This window comes from Megalobrama amblycephala, linkage group LG1, assembly GCF_018812025.1.
Source record: "Megalobrama amblycephala isolate DHTTF-2021 linkage group LG1, ASM1881202v1, whole genome shotgun sequence".
NCBI lineage: Eukaryota > Metazoa > Chordata > Actinopteri > Cypriniformes > Xenocyprididae > Megalobrama > Megalobrama amblycephala.
The window spans coordinates 42660181-42678973 of record NC_063044.1 but is presented as its reverse complement, the minus strand read 5'-3'; the positions used below and the strand labels follow the sequence as shown (position 1 = coordinate 42678973).

At 37.4% G+C, this 18793-nt stretch overlaps 1 protein-coding gene and 1 long non-coding RNA gene across 3 annotated transcripts in view; one reads left to right on the top strand and one right to left on the bottom strand.

Moving 5' to 3' along the window:
* The window catches only part of LOC125270346 (interferon-induced very large GTPase 1-like), a 45799-nt gene extending 29800 nt beyond the window's left edge, over positions 1-15999 (bottom strand). For both annotated transcript variants that reach the window (XM_048193829.1, XM_048193838.1), the window contains exons 1-3: positions 15781-15999; positions 11855-11953; positions 10477-11735 (exon numbers count right to left, since the gene is read on the bottom strand). In XM_048193829.1, coding sequence (XP_048049786.1) covers positions 10477-11735; positions 11855-11858 — 1263 coding nt within the window. In that variant the 5' untranslated portion in view covers positions 11859-11953; positions 15781-15999. The remainder of the gene's footprint in view (positions 1-10476; positions 11736-11854; positions 11954-15780) is intronic.
* On the top strand, positions 6145-6637 carry LOC125270381. Its single transcript, XR_007185343.1, has 2 exons — positions 6145-6233; positions 6486-6637. It is a non-coding gene; the product is annotated as an uncharacterized LOC125270381 (long non-coding RNA).
* Positions 16000-18793: the final 2794 nt, after the last annotated feature.

The following is an 18793-nucleotide window of genomic DNA, read 5'->3' as shown; positions in this document are numbered from 1 at the left end:
CCGCCCCAACAAATGAGTGACGTCTGACTGGGAAAATTTCACAACTATAGGTGTGTAACCATGTCAACAATATTGTCAGGCAAGTTTATTATATTAATAATATAGTATCATATACATTTTCTTTTTATTAAAGTATTGAGGCAAAACAAAAATACTAGCCTGAAATCCGAAGCGCCGTCGATCTGGGGCCCGTTCTTCGTACGTCGCTAACTCAGTTAGCTGGATTTGATTGTTGACGATTTGGCATGATCTTGGATCGTTTGGTTCTTCGAAACTCATCCTAGACTTGCTGTCATAGCAACAGGTCCGTAAGCTCAAACCTGCTCGGGAGCAGGCTTATTTCATGTAAACAGGATTAGATTGCATCTTTTTAAGCGGAGGTGATGTTTAAAGTCTGTCCCAGCCACTGCTACTTTCCCACAAGAGTACCATAATGTAAACCAGGGACAATAATAATGATTTAAAAATAAATTTGCAAATAACACTATAATGCCGTGTAGTGTCATAGACACCGACAGTTTTACTCTGTGAGAGATTCATTCGTGAGGGAATAATTACGTAATATTTTTTATTGGAGTTTTACACACGTGATGTACAGATGTCTATGCCATACATGCATTTGTGCATTTGAACCGCGACATATATGTGAGTGGCTTGATGAAGCGCAGGAGATGCAGATAACTTGATCTTGACCCTTAAGAAACTTTAATTAATGCTGTCAAATATGCTTCAAAGGTAAATTAGTTGCTAATTACAACATTGAAATAAAAAAATGCCTGTACAAATACTAGAAATTGTGAATATAGCCTAAATAATTTGGTAATCATGTAAAAAAAAAAAAAAAAAAAAAAAATAGTGCACATTTCATTTATCTAACATTTATGTCGTTCTTCTGTCATTTATTCGCTTGGCTGTTTCCTTATAAATGTCTAGAAATTCATCAAGTTTTTCGTCAGGTGTCTTTTCTCATTCTATGATGTCATTACGTTGCCGTCTTGACTCCAGCCAATCGCTGCATTGCTGATCAATGTTTCTACTCTCGATACATATCCCCTTTTAAGCCAACACATGAACGCGCAATTATCTCAAATAACTCAATCCAGCGATACTAATCATACACAACAGGTGTGTTCGAAGAACCCAATTAGCCGGATCATGATTAGCACGATGATATCATCTTGGATGTGTCATTTGATCTCGGATGTAATAAGCGACGTACGAAGAACGGGCCCCTGGACTCCAGGCAGATTAAAACATGGATTTGCAGTTATCATTTTGTGTCAAATTGTTGGACTTTGAGGTAAAATCATACCGTATATATTGTATTGTTATAGCCTATATTATGTTGACAACTCATCAATTAAATATTTTCCATCTTAGCCTATATTCTGCATAATGTGTTTTTAAATAAACACTGACAAAAACTATATTATAAAAATATGTTTTAGGGCTGGACAGTATGACGATATAACATTGATATAAGTGATTACGTGGATTTAAACCTACCTATATTGTAGTTATATAAAATATTCACAGGCAGATTTGCTTTATGTATTTCCCCGGCGTCAAAATCAGGCACATATAAATGTCAGGAAACATGACTCCTGGCTGCATGTCAATATCCATGGATTAGGTTTATTCGACAAGTTGTAAGAAACACTTTCGAGTCAAACCTTTAGTGTAATTCGTTAGTTTTGCTCGCATTTTCGCAGTTTCCCCTATTAAATCCAGTCACGCAGCAGATTCTTTTGCCACTCAGTCCAGCTGAGGGAGCGCGCTTTCGGCGGGAAAGTGACGTTGATGCATACCCTCTATTTTGTGTGCTAATTAGCGAAGAGGCTAAGTGTTTTTCGGATCATTGTTTACTTTGTAAAGTTGCAAATCTTTATGAGAGATATCGTTAAGGCGCTCAGGGACAACATTTCAGTTTACATATATTAGTTAATAATATCACAATACAATAAACTGTTTTCGTGCCCTTAATTGCCCTTTACTTTACTGACCTTCCACAAAAGTGCTGCTGCATGACTAAAATCCTGGCCCTGCAATACATGAACAACCCGCTGTCTGTACTTCACCTGTCACTGATGCACCAAAGCTATATGATGTTATATTTTACTCCTAACCTGTAGTGTCGATTTATCCAAATAAATCTATGTGATCAACACACTGAGAAAAGTCGATTAATTTATTTGTTAGAAGCATTTAAATGGTGCTTAAACGAGCATACTGAGTAGGCCTACAACTGTTGTCATTGTAATCCCCCTTTTCCATGATCACAGATGAGGAGAATCAGAGATTATGGGTCAAATTCAGCGGACAGACGGACACGAACACAATGTATTTTTATATTTATTTTAACAAATGACAACCACACTAAGCAATTTCATACCTTTATAAAACCGTTATGAAGAAAATGTATAAAATGCTTGCATTTTAAGTGATACTGAAAGTTTATATTTTGGTCTCATCCGTTTTTCTGCATGTGCTTTATTTGTAAATAGAATTTGGTCTCTTTAATATCAGTCTAAGTGCATTAAGCCTTTTCTTGAGAGGACACGAGAGGAAACCGTTTTTATAAACGCGTTGCGTTCATATTTTGGGCTCATTTGCGTATCTCCACGCAGTATGCTTTAATAAATATGTACAGAATTGTTTGTCACATGAAGCGTTTTTCTTGTTAAGCATTTGAATGTCCCCATCAAGTTCTGCTAATTCATGAGCGCAGTGAGAGTCAGACTTGCAAAGGTAATGTTAATTATTAAACCAAACGAAATCAAAACGTTCAAAAACACTTAGCAATGCCATTCTTTTATTGAGTGATAAGCAGTGGGTTTAATCAGTGCCATTAATAATAGATTTGCCATCCGGCGTCTTCTCGTCATCTCCTCGACCTGCTGGTGTTTTTACACGTAGAAAAGGCGAAAAAACGTTTTTCACTGTCTTGTTTTCTCTCAGAACGATGATCTGAGTTACTATCACAATTACGGAAAGGCTGAGCGATCCTGTCAAGATGGCGAATAAACAAAGAAGTTACCCAGAACTCAATGCGGCGTGACGTCAGATTCGTATTCTCTATAGCATTTTCTCTATAGCAAGGCCTCATGGGGCGTAGGAAACTTGTGGATACAACCATGTAGCTAAACAAGCCAAAACGAATTAATTTAAAATGAAACTGAAGGTAAACCTGCATTGCTCTCATGGTGGTTATCTCTCTTTCGGTGAAGTCGAGCAGTGCTCTTATTGAATGGCACGGATTGCACTACGGACTAACTTGAGCAATATGTTTTTGTTTTTTTTTTAACTGTATTTTATTTTTTATAAGGAACAAGCTACAATGTCACGTTTCCCCTTTGTTGTGTGTGCGTGAGGCGCGAGTGCGATCAAACAGCTGTCCCAGCAAACAAGGGACGTCCCCCGGACGTTGTGAACGTCCGTTAAGGTCCGCGTTTGGTCCGCTTTGTAACGTTCGCTGACGGACGTTCGGGGGACGTCCGCGTTTGGTCCGCTTTTTAACGTCCGCTGGCGGACGTTCGGGGGACGTCCGCGTTTGGTCCGCTTTTTAACGTTCGCTGGCGGACGTTCGCCGGACGTTCGGGGGACGTCCGCGTTTGGTCCGCTTTGTAACGTTCGCTGACGGACGTTCGGAGGACATTCAAGTCCTTGCCAGTTTGCGAAAGTCCTACTGACGTCCCTCATCTGGTATTTCCATAACAACACTTGTAAAAAAAAAAAAACAGCGTTGCCTTTTATCAACAGACCTTACACCTTGAAACTCAAACAAAGGGCAAATGAAACTAAACCTACTGGATTTAAAGGAGGTTGTGTTCCTTAAAAATCCCTTTAAACATGATAATGGATTTACAGAAACCATGATTGTTTTGTTGTGCAGGTTGATATTATGGTTTTACTTAAAGTAAAAATAGTAGTTGAATTCGGGTCATTCTACAGAAAAGTCCACTTTTGGTATGACAAAATGTCTTAAAATGTATTTCTTTTTCTAACGTTTAAACTTAGACCACATTATTATATTACACATTGACTTTATGAATACAAATGACAGCTTTATGATTTATTATTATTATTATTATTATTATTATTTTGTGCATTTAAAGACAGCATGTACCATTTTTTTGTCACTGGTGTTACCATACTTCTCTGGCATTTTAAACATTTTTATGAAATGATATTTCTCAATTTTTTTCAGCACATGCAGTCAGAGTTACAGAAAAAAAGATAATGAAAAAAATAAGGAGATTATGTGTTTTTTTTTTTCCAATCAGGTTAGTTAAAAGTTATTGAATTATGCTAATTTAATTATGCATGTATTTGCTATAACAATGGAAATATTTGAAAAACAGTTATAAACAAGTAATGCAATCCTTTACATCTCAATTCTTGAGTTTAGCAGAATTCAATGAATGTAAAAGTATTATCATGTCACATATAACACATTTTATTTAATGAGACAGACAAAAAACAGTAACAACAGTGACACAATGAATCACCAGTGACAGATACGACCAAAGATAGCCTACTTATTCTTCAACTATAATCAAGGAGAGGAGACTAAATTTTTTACATTTTTTATACAATCAAAGACTTTTCATTGACACTTGAAAGCAGTCAGTAAAAGATCATAAACAACATTTTAAAAATGTCTGTAAAATACGCTGTCCGTAAAGTCGCTGCTTCTCAGCTTCTCAGTTTAGCCAAATACCCTCAATTTAGCCATATCTGACCAAAGGAGGATTAACAATAGGAAAAAAAGTTAGAATCACATTATTTAGTGCTATTTTATGCAAAATAACTAAATAAATAGCTTTGAATAAAGTTTTTTTTCTATAAACAACACCAGTGACAGTAACACCAGTGACATTTTTCATGAAAAATGCATTTTATGGCTGCTGCAAGGTACATGTTGTCAATCATGGTATATTCACTAAATTAAGTAGTTTAATCCATTTGTATTCTAGTTTTTTAAAATTCCCTAATAATAAAGTAGGTCACACCAGTGACTTCAACTAAAAGCTTCATATGAAATTATGATTTTCTAATTAAAATTTCTGATAACTGAAAAGAGATAGTGGACTTTCCATGTGTCTTTCTTCATGGATCTTCAGGAAATAGGAAGAAGGTAGTCAATTGATGTCAACAGTGTGATTTTTATTTCAAAATAAGAGATTTTTGTTAAAGGTAACACCAGTGACACAACACCAGGGTTTTTTTTTTTTATATATATTTTATAATATTTATTCAGCATTTGTTTTTGTTTTTTTATGTCATTTACATAATATATTTGACAGTTATGCATACATTATTGTATTTAAACCCTGTTTCTGAGCTCAAAATAAAGCACTTTCCCACATGACTGTGGGGACGAGCACTTCTGTGCTGTTTGGAATTTTTATAATTAAAAAACAAATACTGCCACATTGATGCGCAAGAAGGTTTAATTGTTCAAATATTGTTTCACATTAAAATATTTTAAAAAATTGTTTTCAATATAAAAAAAAGTGTTTTCAAGTGTAATATTTCTGTAAAGGGACAGAAAAGTTGACTTTTCTGTAGAATGACCCATTCATTGTAAAATGAAGTAAATATTAAAAATGAACAACTTTCATGTTAGCCTATGGGAAAAAATAATGGAGTAACTTCAACCTACTAACTAATTAAAGATGTCATCAGATCATGTGTGCTTTCAGCAGTTATCATTTTAAACATCAAAATCATGATGCCCCCCAATAGTAGGCTACTGAATATAAGATGTGGGATAATATAAGAATGGGACATTTTATCCAAGTCATCTCAATGGTAAAAAGTGTCCCAATCACCCTGAACTGGAGCTCTAAAATAATGTTATTGACTTCAACTGATGAATGCAGCCAAAGAAAAGATGAAGAATGGAAAAGCACTTTGCTGGCAAAGAAATTGGAAAATAACACAGGTAAGACAATTCCTATACCCATAAATACCTGTCAAACATGGTTTTATTAAAGAAAAGTTATTTTAAAAAAATTACTTTAATTTTTACACATAAGAAAGGTATAGCATGTGGCAAAAAGTGTAATATAGCCACACTGTGAGATACAAGCAAGTGACGATCCAGTGACGTCATTCTTTAGGTTACGCGCATGTATCCATGGCAACGCTCGGTTGCGTCGACAGTTAACGGTCCTGCCGGTGATTTTCTCAGATGAGGCCTTGAGTTTTCTCTTTCGTCGGTCGAAAAGGTATTTTAAATTTTAGTTTAGCAGACATTAGCTACCATAACCACTGTTTATCTTGTAAAGTTTAAATTATATGACAAGATTACATTTACAAACGTTTGCTGAAGTTGTTGCCCGTCGCGGCTGACCGTTACGGCCTATCTTCAAATGTACGCTAATCTTGGTCTCACGAATCCAAATTGTCAGTAACAAATGTTTCTTAATAGACAAACGATACCTGAAACATTATTGAATGTGTTCATTTTGTCGTTTTAGGTTAGAAGCCATCGAAAAAACTGCCATCGGACTACCACAGCTGACAACAAGAGACGCGCGTGCACAACTGCATACACACACACACACACACACACACACACACACACACACACACACACACACACACACACACACACACACACACACGGAAAGAGCACAACAATTATGAAACTGCTCATTTATTATAAATAAATAAATGTATTTTTCTCCTTACAACGTGTTTGTGTTCTTTTGTTAACCTAGAAGTAAAATAAAAAAAACAATAAGAGGACTTAATCGAAAGTCCCCTAAACGTCCCGAATGGCCGCTGAACGTCCTGTGAACGTCCCCGTGAACGTCCGGAGGACGTCTTTGCGGACGTCCCCGGGACAGCCAGAGGACCCTACACATGGACGTTCGGGGGACGTTCGCAGAGGCCATTCAGGGGACGTTCTGGGGACCTTTTTTTGTTAGCTGGGGTCTTTGCTGGCGACTATGGCGCGGAGTCCGCGCCATGGGGCCTTGCCTCATCGTCATGGCAACGGTTCGTGAACAGGTCAGATTATGTCAGAGTTGGTTGTCTTTTGTTGGAAAACTGTTCACACTGCTCAGACATTCCACGACCTGACAAACGCCGATTAAACATGTTCAGTCGGGTGAAAACCGACTCCGACCAACGCCAACAGATGCCAACAGAGGTATCACACCGATCCAACAAACTCCAACAGACGAGTTTGTTGCCATTTGTTGGCTGTTGTCGGTGCGGTGTGAATTGGCCTATAGGCTAGCTTTAACGCTGTCAAGAACTATAGGCTTATACGATTATCGAATGGTGGATTCCCGCAGTAATCATTTGGGTACACCACAGGAAATAAATAATAACGAATAAGTCAATAAATAACTACAAACAAAATGGGCAATGTGCCAAATCAAAGTAGCCTATTTGTATTTATTTATTGAAATTAATAATTGAAATAAATCATAGTGCTCTTGACTTGCGGCATAGATATATCAGATTCGCCTCATCTTCTGCGAACCGCCTCTACTGTAATGAACATAGTTAATAACTGCGCTCGATTTAAGGTTATTTTAAATGAACAAATGCGTGTGCGTGTGAAGTGCGGAAGCTCAAGCTGGTTGCCGTGGTAACGAACATGCCCGCTAAAAAAAACATCTGCATTTTTACTGTACAAATATTGTATTACAAACAAGAGCAAAAAAATTAACATTTTTTTGTATTTTTTTTTTTAATAATTTTTTGTATATTTTTGCTTGGTGGTCTTTTTATCTTTCATGCTATATTGACGTGAAGGACGTGGGATCTCGTGGTTGTACTGTAGCCTACCAAGTAAAATGCACCCCCTGACCAAGTGCATAATGTATATTAATAAAATAAAGTAATAACGAATAAGTAAATACAAACAAACTGGAATGTGCCAAATCAGCCAAGCCATCGGGATTTCACTTTTCCCAGCTGCTCGCGATGGCCAGTCTGAGACTGCCTTATATTTAGCACAGTTATTATAGTAATAATTAAAAATGATAGCACTTTGAGTGAAAAAGGTCATCCTCCATTCTTTTAAACTAATCCTCAACTTGCATGCAGTGTAAATAAAGCAGTTACATCAGTGAGATGATGGTAGTCCGCGGCCACACCCCCGCGCTAATGGTACAGCCCACGGCGCAAATTACAAAAAATGGAAAAAATAGAAAATCGGTTAGATTTCATTTATTCAAATGATTGTTTCTAAAGTCATAATTTAGCAAAAGTAAAATTGAAAAAAGGGGGAAAAATGGCAAATATCCATTGATGATGTAACCGAAAAACAAAAAAAATGAACGTCTGGTTTCAATTTTTCATTTTTGCATTTGCATTGTATATCCTGCTCACTTTACGACTTAAAATAGTCTAGACAATCTAAAAAAAATATTTCTTGCAGAATGCATCGTTATGCGGTGATGTGGTATGATATCGCATGCAAGTGAATTACAATATTATTTTAACAATAAAAGTAGCATAATAATAAGAATACCCTTATGAAATATACCTGGGCCTTAACCGCTCAAAATTATAGTGGACTGAAGCTTATATTATATATAAGCTTCACAGTATATTATATATAAGCGTGACAGTCACTCATTTCGGTCTTTTGTCACGCACTCCCGCCACACATTGTATTTCTCACGCAGAAAAACTATTTATCATATATTTAATATGCCGCAGCGCCCAAAATGTATCTGGCCGCGCCGCTCTCTCTATGGAACCGGGCAGGAATCAAGCGCGTCTCGAACCTGCCACTTATCAGCCAATCAAAAAAAAAAGAAAGAGGCTACACAATAGCCAATCAGAAAATAGCACTATTGTATCTGGGTAAGATTTAACGCAACAACCAATGAAAAAAAAGCATATCCTGGAATTGTTCACCATCATCCTCGAGCATCACTTTGAGCACAGAGTAAGTCATGATCTCCTGTTTTAATGTTACAACAAATTCACAACTTGTTTGACACAAACAATGACAACTTGACTGCTGTTAGATAATCAGATAATCAGCTTCAGTTTTTCATGAGTGTGAACTTAGACAACAGTTTTACAGCCTGTTCATTGACACCTGCTCAGAACAAGTAGTCTAGGCCTAGTTATGTTTTGCTATCACACGATGACTGACATTTTGTTACATTAAACATCTCTCTCTCCAAATAGTTTTAATAATTTTATTAGCACTAAATAAATTAAAGTGTATTGCATCGTCGATGTTATAGGTCACTTTTAAAATCATGTCACATTTTATATCCTGGCCATGGATCAGTGTTTCCCATACATTGACTAGACTGTGGTGGCCCGCCACATTCTAATTGGTCCCGCCACAGTCTCAAAATATGAATACGGATATGACGCGATATTTAAATTACCGTCTGATAATTGCGCTCCTTTATATGGCAAAAGTGGGAGTCATAGAGCAAAATTAGTAGACTAGCATTAATTTAGTTTTCGTGCACTATATTCAAAGTCATCTGAAGCCATTCCATAGCTTTTTTTTTCTTCCAAGAATTAGGCTAGATGTCACTCTTGCCTGTCTCCAAAACTTGAGAGCCCTGTGTAAGTGTTGTTGACGTTTGCGGCGCGTTTGTCTATTTGTAAGTGTTGTTGACGTTTGTGGCGCGTTTGTCTATTTGTAAGTGTTGTTGACGTTTGTGGCGCGTTTGTCTATTTGTAAGTGTTGACGTTTGCGGCGCGTTTGTCTATTTGTAAGTGTTGTTGACGTTTGCGGCGTGTTTGTCTATTTGTAAGTGTTGTTGACGTTTGCGGCGCGTTTGTCTATTTGTAAGTGTTGTAGACGTTTGCGGTGTGTTTCACTATTTGTAAGTGTTGTGGACTTTTGCAGCACGTTTGTCTATTTGCAAGTGTTGTGGACTTTTGCAGCGAATTTGTTTTCTTTATTTGCTGGTGTTTTTTCTATTTGCATGTGCAAAAAAACAAAACAAACAAAAAAAAAACTTCTTATTTCTATCCTTTCACTTCCTCTAATCCCTCTCTATTGTAGTTTAGGATAATCTGAGCACTGCCTATAACTTGTATTATGAGCACTTCTTGTCTATTTGCCTCGTCATGGCGACTTGCTTGTTGTATTCCTCACTTGTAAGTCGCTTTGGATAAAAGCGTCTACCAAATGAATAAATGTAAATGTAAATGTTTTCTTCATTTGCAGAAGAAACAGATTATTTTTTCATACATTTGTATGTAATTTCAGAAAAAAAATACTGTATAAAATACAGTAATATTTATGTTTAAAAAATTAGAATTACTGTAATTTGTCATTAATGTCATAATAACTAAAATAACAGCAGTGTTTTGAGTACAATTAAAAATGAAACAAAATCTTAAAAAAAAAAAAAAAAACTACTTTCTGTAAAACTAGGAATTTTTATTATTATTTTTGTTTTATTTTTTATAGTGAAGATATAGCATGCTAAGTCAAAACCTGAGGTGGGCCAACATAATAAAACTCACCATTCCTACTGATGATGCCAGTAATGCTCCTACTGATACTCCTGATGCTGCCAGTAATGCTCCTACTGATACTACTGATGATGCCAGTAATGCTCCTACTGATACTACTGATGATGCCAGTAATGCTCCTACTGATACTCCTGATGATGCCAGTGATGCTCCTACTGATACTCCTGATGCTGCCAGTGAGACTCCTCCTGATACTCCTGATGCTGCCAGTGAGACTCCTCCTGATACTCCTGATGCTGCCAGTGAGGCTCCTCCTGATACTCCTGATGCTGCTCCTCCTGATACTCCTGATGCTGCCAGTGATGCTCCTCCTGATACTCCTGATGCTGCCAGTGATGCTCCTCTTGATGCTGCTGATACTGCAAATGATGTTTCTCTTGATGCTGATGATACTAACTGTGATGCTCCGCTTGATGCTGTTGATTCTTGTGGTGCTGTTGATTCTTGTGGTGGTGCTGTTGATTCTTCTTGTGGTGGTGCTGTTGGTTCTTCTCGTGGTGGTGCTGTTGGTTCTTCTCGTGGTGGTGCTGTTGGTTCTTCTCGTGGTGGTGCTGTTGGTTCTTCTCGTGGTGGTGCTGTTGGTTCTTCTCGTGGTGGTGCTGTTGGTCCTTCTCGTGGTGGTGCTGTTGGTTCTTCTCGTGGTGGTGCTGTTCGTTTTTCTCGTGGTGGTGCTGTTGGTTCTTCTTGTGATGCCCTTCCTAATGATGCTGTTGCTGCTGCTATTGCTGCTGATCCTGATCCTACAATTAGTGTTGCTGTGGGTAATACATGTCTGCCCCATTGTACTGCTGCTTTTACTCTTTTAACAAAGGCTAAAACCCATTGTAGTTTATCTGTTGCCATCTGTAGTATATTTATCACCCACTGTAATTGTGTTCCTGCTATTGCTACTATTGCAGCTCCTGCCATTGCTCCAGCTACTGCTGATCCTGTTAATGATTGTGCTGCTACCAGTGATCGCAAGATTGCTGCTGCTGTTCCTGCCAGGCCTCCTGCAACTGCTGTTACTGCTACTGCTGCTGCTCCTGTTCTACTTTCTTCCCATAGTGATTGTAAAATGCAAGTTCCAGCTGCTGCTCCTGCTGTTGCTCCTACTACTGCTTCAGCTATTGTTGTTCCCACCATTGCTACTACTGCTGCAGCTACTGCGACTGTCATTGCTATTGTTACTGTTAGGGGTGTTTGTTTCCATGTTGCTTGCAGTGTGTATCGTAGAGTTGCCCTTTGTTCTTCTACTGCTTCTTCTGGCACTGCAACAATTGAAGGAAGAAGGAAGATCAAATGTCATCAGAAATACTAACATCTTAAAATATGCTCAGCACGTATAGCATATTGATGTTATACAATTGTATAAATCACAATATCTTACCCATACTGCTTGATTTTTAAAACACCAGGTTATGATGACTTAGATCTTCTAATCACTCTTGTCAAGTTCACATAGGGCCGGCCTGTAGTTTGTGGCACCCTAGAAAATATTATGATAAATGGCCTCACAGATATTGACATAATATTCAAAATATATAACCACTACAAATATGACAACTGCACTGAAAAAGAAATCACTAATAATAAGCACACTGTACATAGGTTGTTGACAAATAATGTCTATTTTTTTCAACATTAAGTTAAAATATGTGAATGTGTAAGGAACAGTGTATATTTTAGGTGCTATAACTGGCCACCATTAGTTAAGTGTTTCACTATCTTTAATTACCTTTCAGTTTTTATCAGTTTCCCTAAATATTTGTGACAAATTATTGAAAATACAGTCATAACTTTTTGTATAATAATTTTGTTATATAATTGATGGATAAATTTGAAATTTGACATTTCATTGCTTTAATTGTCAAGTCATCTACTCACAACAATATATAAACACTTATTTAGTGCAGAAAAATAAATCTAAGTAAAAAAAAAAAGATAAATTGTGTACACAAAATGTGGGACAGAACTATATGCAAAAGTGAATAGAAGTTAAAAATCAATGAAAACCAAGGACCAAAAAATATATAAATTAAACATTATAAATTATAAATTATAAACATTCAACTTTTCCGAGAACCTCTACTCTTCCCTGTGGAACCCAGAAGTTGGACCTCTGACCTACTTTCTGTATGATCTGAATTTCTGCGTTTTGAATTTTAGGATATTGAATTTAGTATTTCAAATTTGTTCTTCATCTTGAAAACTTGAAGCTGTATTTTTAAGAAGTGAATATTTGCCGTCTAAGAATTCAGAACAAAAAAAATAATTGTTTTAAAATGCATATGAAGAAAATTATGCCATAATTTCAATTTTGTTAAATATCAAATTTCCAGAATTAAAGTTTAAAAAAAATTAAGTCGAAAAAACAAAAAAATGAATCCCGCACACTATCAACTTGCAAAACAATAAAAAAGACACTTTATTAGCAACGTTTCGATCGTAAGATCTTCATCAGGCATAAACATTGTATTCAAACTCCATTATATTTAAAACATCATGAATAACAAAGAATCATCAATATCCAATCAAGATCAGTGATTAAATAATCATTAACACCACATCACATTATTAACTCAACAATTATATAATAAAATAGAATATATATATATATATATATATATATATATATATATATATATATATATATATATATATATATAATATAAAGGAGTATTATTAATGATATCATATATCTAATGATCATATTTCATAACATCACATTAAACAATGCTTCATCATTCATACCCATAGGTGATAAAGTCTGAAGAGTAAAAATCCAGAACAATTCACGTCTCTGTAAGAGCAATTCAATATCGCCCCCCACTGATCAGTGAACATAAAAGTTCTATCAGAAGAAAAGATGTTAAAGGGGTACTTCACCCCTGGAAAGATGAATGTGTATTTAAAATTGGTCATTTATGTAGTAGAAATGTGAAATTATTTTTGAATTTGGAGCTTTCTAGACTGAGAAAAGGCAGAAAATGCATTTTTGACTAATGTGGATGAAAGACAACAACTCCCAGAATGCACTTGTTTTGCTGCCCTTGCGAGGCCACGCCCAAACCACGCCTATCGGTTACAGGCGGCATTACCCAGGAAAATTCAAACTAGGCTTGCTTTGTTACATATTAATTCTATAAATCGTGAGTTAGTTCATACATTTACAGCGAAATGGTGCTAAATTGACACACGGCCTAAGGCTGAAACAAATTCCTGCAAAATCATTTACAAGTAAACAGTGCCGTGGATATTCCGTATCATAGCAACAAAGCGTCTCAACGGAAAAAAAAGCTGCGCTGCAGAAGCGCTCACAGACGGGCGTTTTAAGCAGAGCGCCTAGCGTTTTCAGCTGGCTAAAAACGCTCTGGTGGACACACGGCCTAAGCGTATTCGCCTAGAGGTAAGACTCGCTGATACTAGCCTCTAGTAGCCTATATGTAGTGTTGTAGGTAGCAGTGAAACTGCAAACTTAGCAAAGTAACGTTAGATAGACAATTACATATAAGTTGCATATAAGTTGACTGTTATCAAAGTATTTATGCTAACGTTACCACAAAAGCCTGTTGCTGTATTGGTTGAGATGACTGCAGAGACCGATAAATTTGCGAGATGAACCACTGATGTAGTGCAGACTATAACAAAATAATGTTAATTACTGTAAGCTTAAAAATATAATTGACACCCACTTTTGATAAAATCTTTGATCTATGTCCGTGAGTAACCTCAAACGCGCATATGTATGGGCGTGGTGAAAAAATGCGGAACTACCTGCTATTACTGGTTGTAGTTTTATGCCTCTGGCCAAAAAAGCCTCCGATGACGCAAAATGACGATTTTTGCGTCATCGGAGGCTTTTTTACAGAATAAAAATGCATAAATCTCTCATCTCGGGCTGATATGAAGGGGGAAAGCACGGTAATTCGAAAATACTAGTGGTATTCTACTAATACAAAGCTTAATGCTAAATCCTGAAGTAACCCTTTAACTATCCAGTCGCTGCCCATTTTTTATCCTTTAATCATGATGTTTCTTCCTTACGCTTCTGTGGGATTGAAAAAGTGAGTGTGCCACCTAGAGGGGGCGATATTGAATTGCTCTTACAGAGACGTGAATTGTTCTGGATTTTTACTCTTCAGACTTTATCACCTATGGGTATGAATGATGAAGCATTGTTTAATGTGATGTTATGAAATATGATCATTAGATATATGATATCATTAATAATACTCCTTTATATTATATATATATATATATTCTATTTTATTATATAATTGTTGAGTTAATAATGTGATGTGGTGTTAATGATTATTTAATCACTGATCTTGATTGGATATTGATGATTCTTTGTTATTCATGATGTTTTAAATACAATGGAGTTTGAATACAATGTTTATGCCTGATGAAGATCTTACGATCGAAACATTGCTAATAAAGTGTCTTTTTTATTGTTTTGCAAGTTGATAGTGTGCGGGATTCATTTTTTTGTTTTTTCATATTTTGACTATACTGGTCTTCTTTCCTATGCACCTATCTATCACCTACAGGTGTGCGACGCTAATTATTAAAAAAAAAATAAGTCAAAACTATATAAAATGGGTCTGTGTACTTAAGTTCCCATTGCCATGCATTATATGGCTGACAGATGGCAACGGTTGGAGTTAAAAATCATCATTTGTGTTCTACTGAAGAAACAAAGTAACCTACATCTTGGATGCCCTGGGGGTAAGCAGATAAACAATTTTCATTTTTGGGTGAACTATCCCTTTAATAAAGAAAAAGGAATGAATGCAAAAGTACACGGACCAAAATGGCACTTAATATTCAATTTTGATAAATAACACTTGTCTATAATTCAAATTTACACAATTCAAATTTAAATCGTATTGTCATATTTCTAGGTCCATACTACAAGATATTAAGGCACATTAAACGTTTTATTAGCAGGTTTCTATGGGGGAAACAGTGTAACGTGTAACTTAGTGAGTTGTTATTATATTCTTGGCTCATTTGCTTGCCTGCATGTATCATTAATAAGGTGTGCCCTCCAATATTACTGTCTTTTGATGCATTAAACCATGTTATGCGCTTTCGCATTGAGCATTTTAGAACATCCCTTATTCACCTATAAACTGCATGAGACAAAACATAACATAAAACATACATTCTAACCAAGACTCTCTAAGGTCTGTTCTGGGAACATTTCAATAGAACTAACATTCTCAGATTGTCCCATGAATCATAAACAATTAGTTGGCTTTTAATAAAAGTAACATAACAAATAAATGTAAATGTAAAAAAAAGTCAAACCTGAGAAAATTTGTGTTCCAAACAGCAAACTTAGTTTTTTTTCCTGCTGGATAGGCCTATCATAAAAGAGATGTGTCTTCCTTGAATTCTTTTGTTGTATTCTTTTGCCACTACATTGTGGGCTTAAATAACTGCACTCAAGTTTAACAAGGTGCATGCCAACCAATTAGATGTTACAGAGCTATCAGACATCAGCTCTCTCCTTTCAGTAAATCACATGACTTTCAGGAAAAAGTCCATAGTAGAGGGTCAGGGCGGGGGTCAACTTCCTTTGGAAAGCTGTTTTTTTAATTTGTTAGTTCTTGTATTGATTCATTTGTATCCCCTCCCAGTAATGTCCAGGGTGTGTGGGATCCTTTATAATACAACTAATATCTTGGGGGATATTACACACACACACACACACACACACACACACACACACATTATATTATACATACATACATACATATACATATTATATATATATATATTTTTTTTTTTTTTTTTTTTTCTCTGAACACAAAAGGCTGGTTTCTGTTCATACCGTAAGAAACCACCCATTTCACACACATATACATATATACATACATACAGTTGTGCTAAAAAATATTCATACCCTTAGTAAATATGACCAAAGAAGGCTGTGAAAAAAAAAATCTGCATTGTTAATCTTTTTGATCTTGAAGAAAAAAAAAAAAAAATCTACAAAAATCCAACCTTTCATTGGAGAATAATAATTTTAAATGAGATAAATGTTTTTTCTCTAATACACATTTCTCGCAATTAGTCATACCCTTTTATTCAATACTTTTTGCAACCTCCTTTTCCCAAGATAATGGCTCTGAGTCTTCTTCTATAATGCCTGATGAGTTTGAAGAACACCTGAGAAGAGATCAGACTCATCAGAAATCATTCCTTCATGCAGAATCTCTCTAGATCCTTCAGATTCCAGCTCCATGTTGGTGCTTCTTCTCTTCAGTTCACTCCACTCATTTTCTTTAGGGTTCAGGTCAGGGGACTGGGATGGCCATGGCAGAAGCTTCATTTTGGGCTCAGTGACACATTTTTGTGTTGGTTTTGATGTTTGGTGTGGATCACTGCCCTGATGGAAGATCCAACCACAGCCCATTATATGACTTCTAACAGGGACAGTCAGGTTTTGATTTTTTATCTCTTGGTATTTGATAGATGTCACATATCCCGTGTCTCCAGAACTCCATTTCCCATCATCCTCTTGTCTCCACACCTGCACTCACTTCTCTCGTCATCTCCCCATCATCACTGATCATCTACACCTGGACTTCCTCATCAGCACTCCCTATATATATGGACTCACTCCCTTCACTCCCTGTCTGTTCTTATGTTAATGTTATGTTAAGCTAATGTTTATGCTTTGTGTTTGGTTATGTTGATCTCCTTCGTTGTTAATAAATACCTATCTTTTGTGGATATCCGTGAACGCCGTATCTCTACAACAGCCAAACAGAAGAACAGACCAAAACCGCTGGACATCCACAAAAGACAAGATGTGATTATTTCTCATTCCTGTGGCTCCTGCACCCCCACTGCCTCTCACGCCTACATCTGCGGCTAACAGGCTCATCGGACTGTTCCAGGTTGGACGTTCGCTGGAGAGGTATGTGGAGGAGTTCGTAGAGCTTGCTTATTTGACTAACTGGTCAGATGCTCGTTTGATCGCCCTGTTTCTGGACGGACTGGACGAGAACACAATCCGTTTTGATGAACCTGACGATTATTTTTCCTTAAAAGAAACTATTAATTTAATTTTGTATTTAAATGGTTCCAATTTCCTTGTTGATGAGGTTCAGGATGTTAAGTGTTCATCTCGTCCAGTCCTCCCAGAGACACGGGTGGCCTGGCCAGTTGGTCAACCTCCGTCTTCCTCCACATGCCTCTCCAGTGAATTGTTCTCCTGTGTCCTGCTGAACCCTCATACCTTCGCTGGGGCCAGAGGGCCAAAGAGGAGAAGGAAAAAGAAGCCGGCCAGTCTCAAACCCGCTCCAGTCTCCACCGCCGAGCAAGCCTCTCCAATCCCCGCTGAGCCTGCTCCAGTTCCTGTGGGGGTTTTAATAGTGTTTGAGGGGATGGACTGGACCCCTCTTCAAGCTGCCAAGTCCGTATCTCCAGTAGCTGCCAACGAGTCCGTATCTCCAGTAGCTGCCAACGCGCCCGTATCTCCAGTAGCTGCCAACGCGCCCGTATCTCCAGTAGCTGCCAACGCGCCCGTATCTCCAGCCTCAGCCGCCGCCGAGCCAGCCGCTCCAGCCGCCGCCGAGCCAGCCGCTCCAGCCGCCCCTGACCCGCCATGGCCGCCATCGTCTGCAGACCCGCCATGGCGGCTCGGACTCATGGACTCATCCTGGAGACCTCCGGTTATGTCCGGCCCTCTCCCTGCACCGGCATGAGGTCTCCAGGACGCCCACCCCCCCTCACTGGTTGTTACATCTATGGTGCGAGGACGCGCATACCGGGAAAGGGAGGTACTGTCACATATCCCGTGTCTCCAGAACTCAATTTCCCATCATCCTCTTGTCTCCACACCTGCACTCACTTCCCTCGTCATCTCCCCATCATCAGTGATCATCTACACCTGGACTATGGACTCACTCCCTTCACTGTCTGTTCTTATGTTAATGCTATGTTAAGCTAATGTTTATGCTTTGTGTTTGGTTATGTTGATCTCCTTCGTTGCTAATAAATGCCTATCTTTTGTGGATATCCGTGAACGCCTTATCTCTACAACAGCCAAACGTAACAATAGAATCCATTATTCCATGTATCTGATCAACATCTGTACAGATTCTGTATGAAGGAATGGTCTCTGATCTCTTGTCAGGTGTTCTCCAAACTCATCAGGGATTATAGAAGACGACTCGCTTATCTTTGGAACAGGAGGTTGCAAAAAGTATTGAATAAAAGGGTATGTTTAATTGTGAGCAGTGTGGATTAGAGAAAAACATTTATTTCATAATGAGTTTTTTTTTTTTTTTTTTTTTTTTTTTTTTTTTTT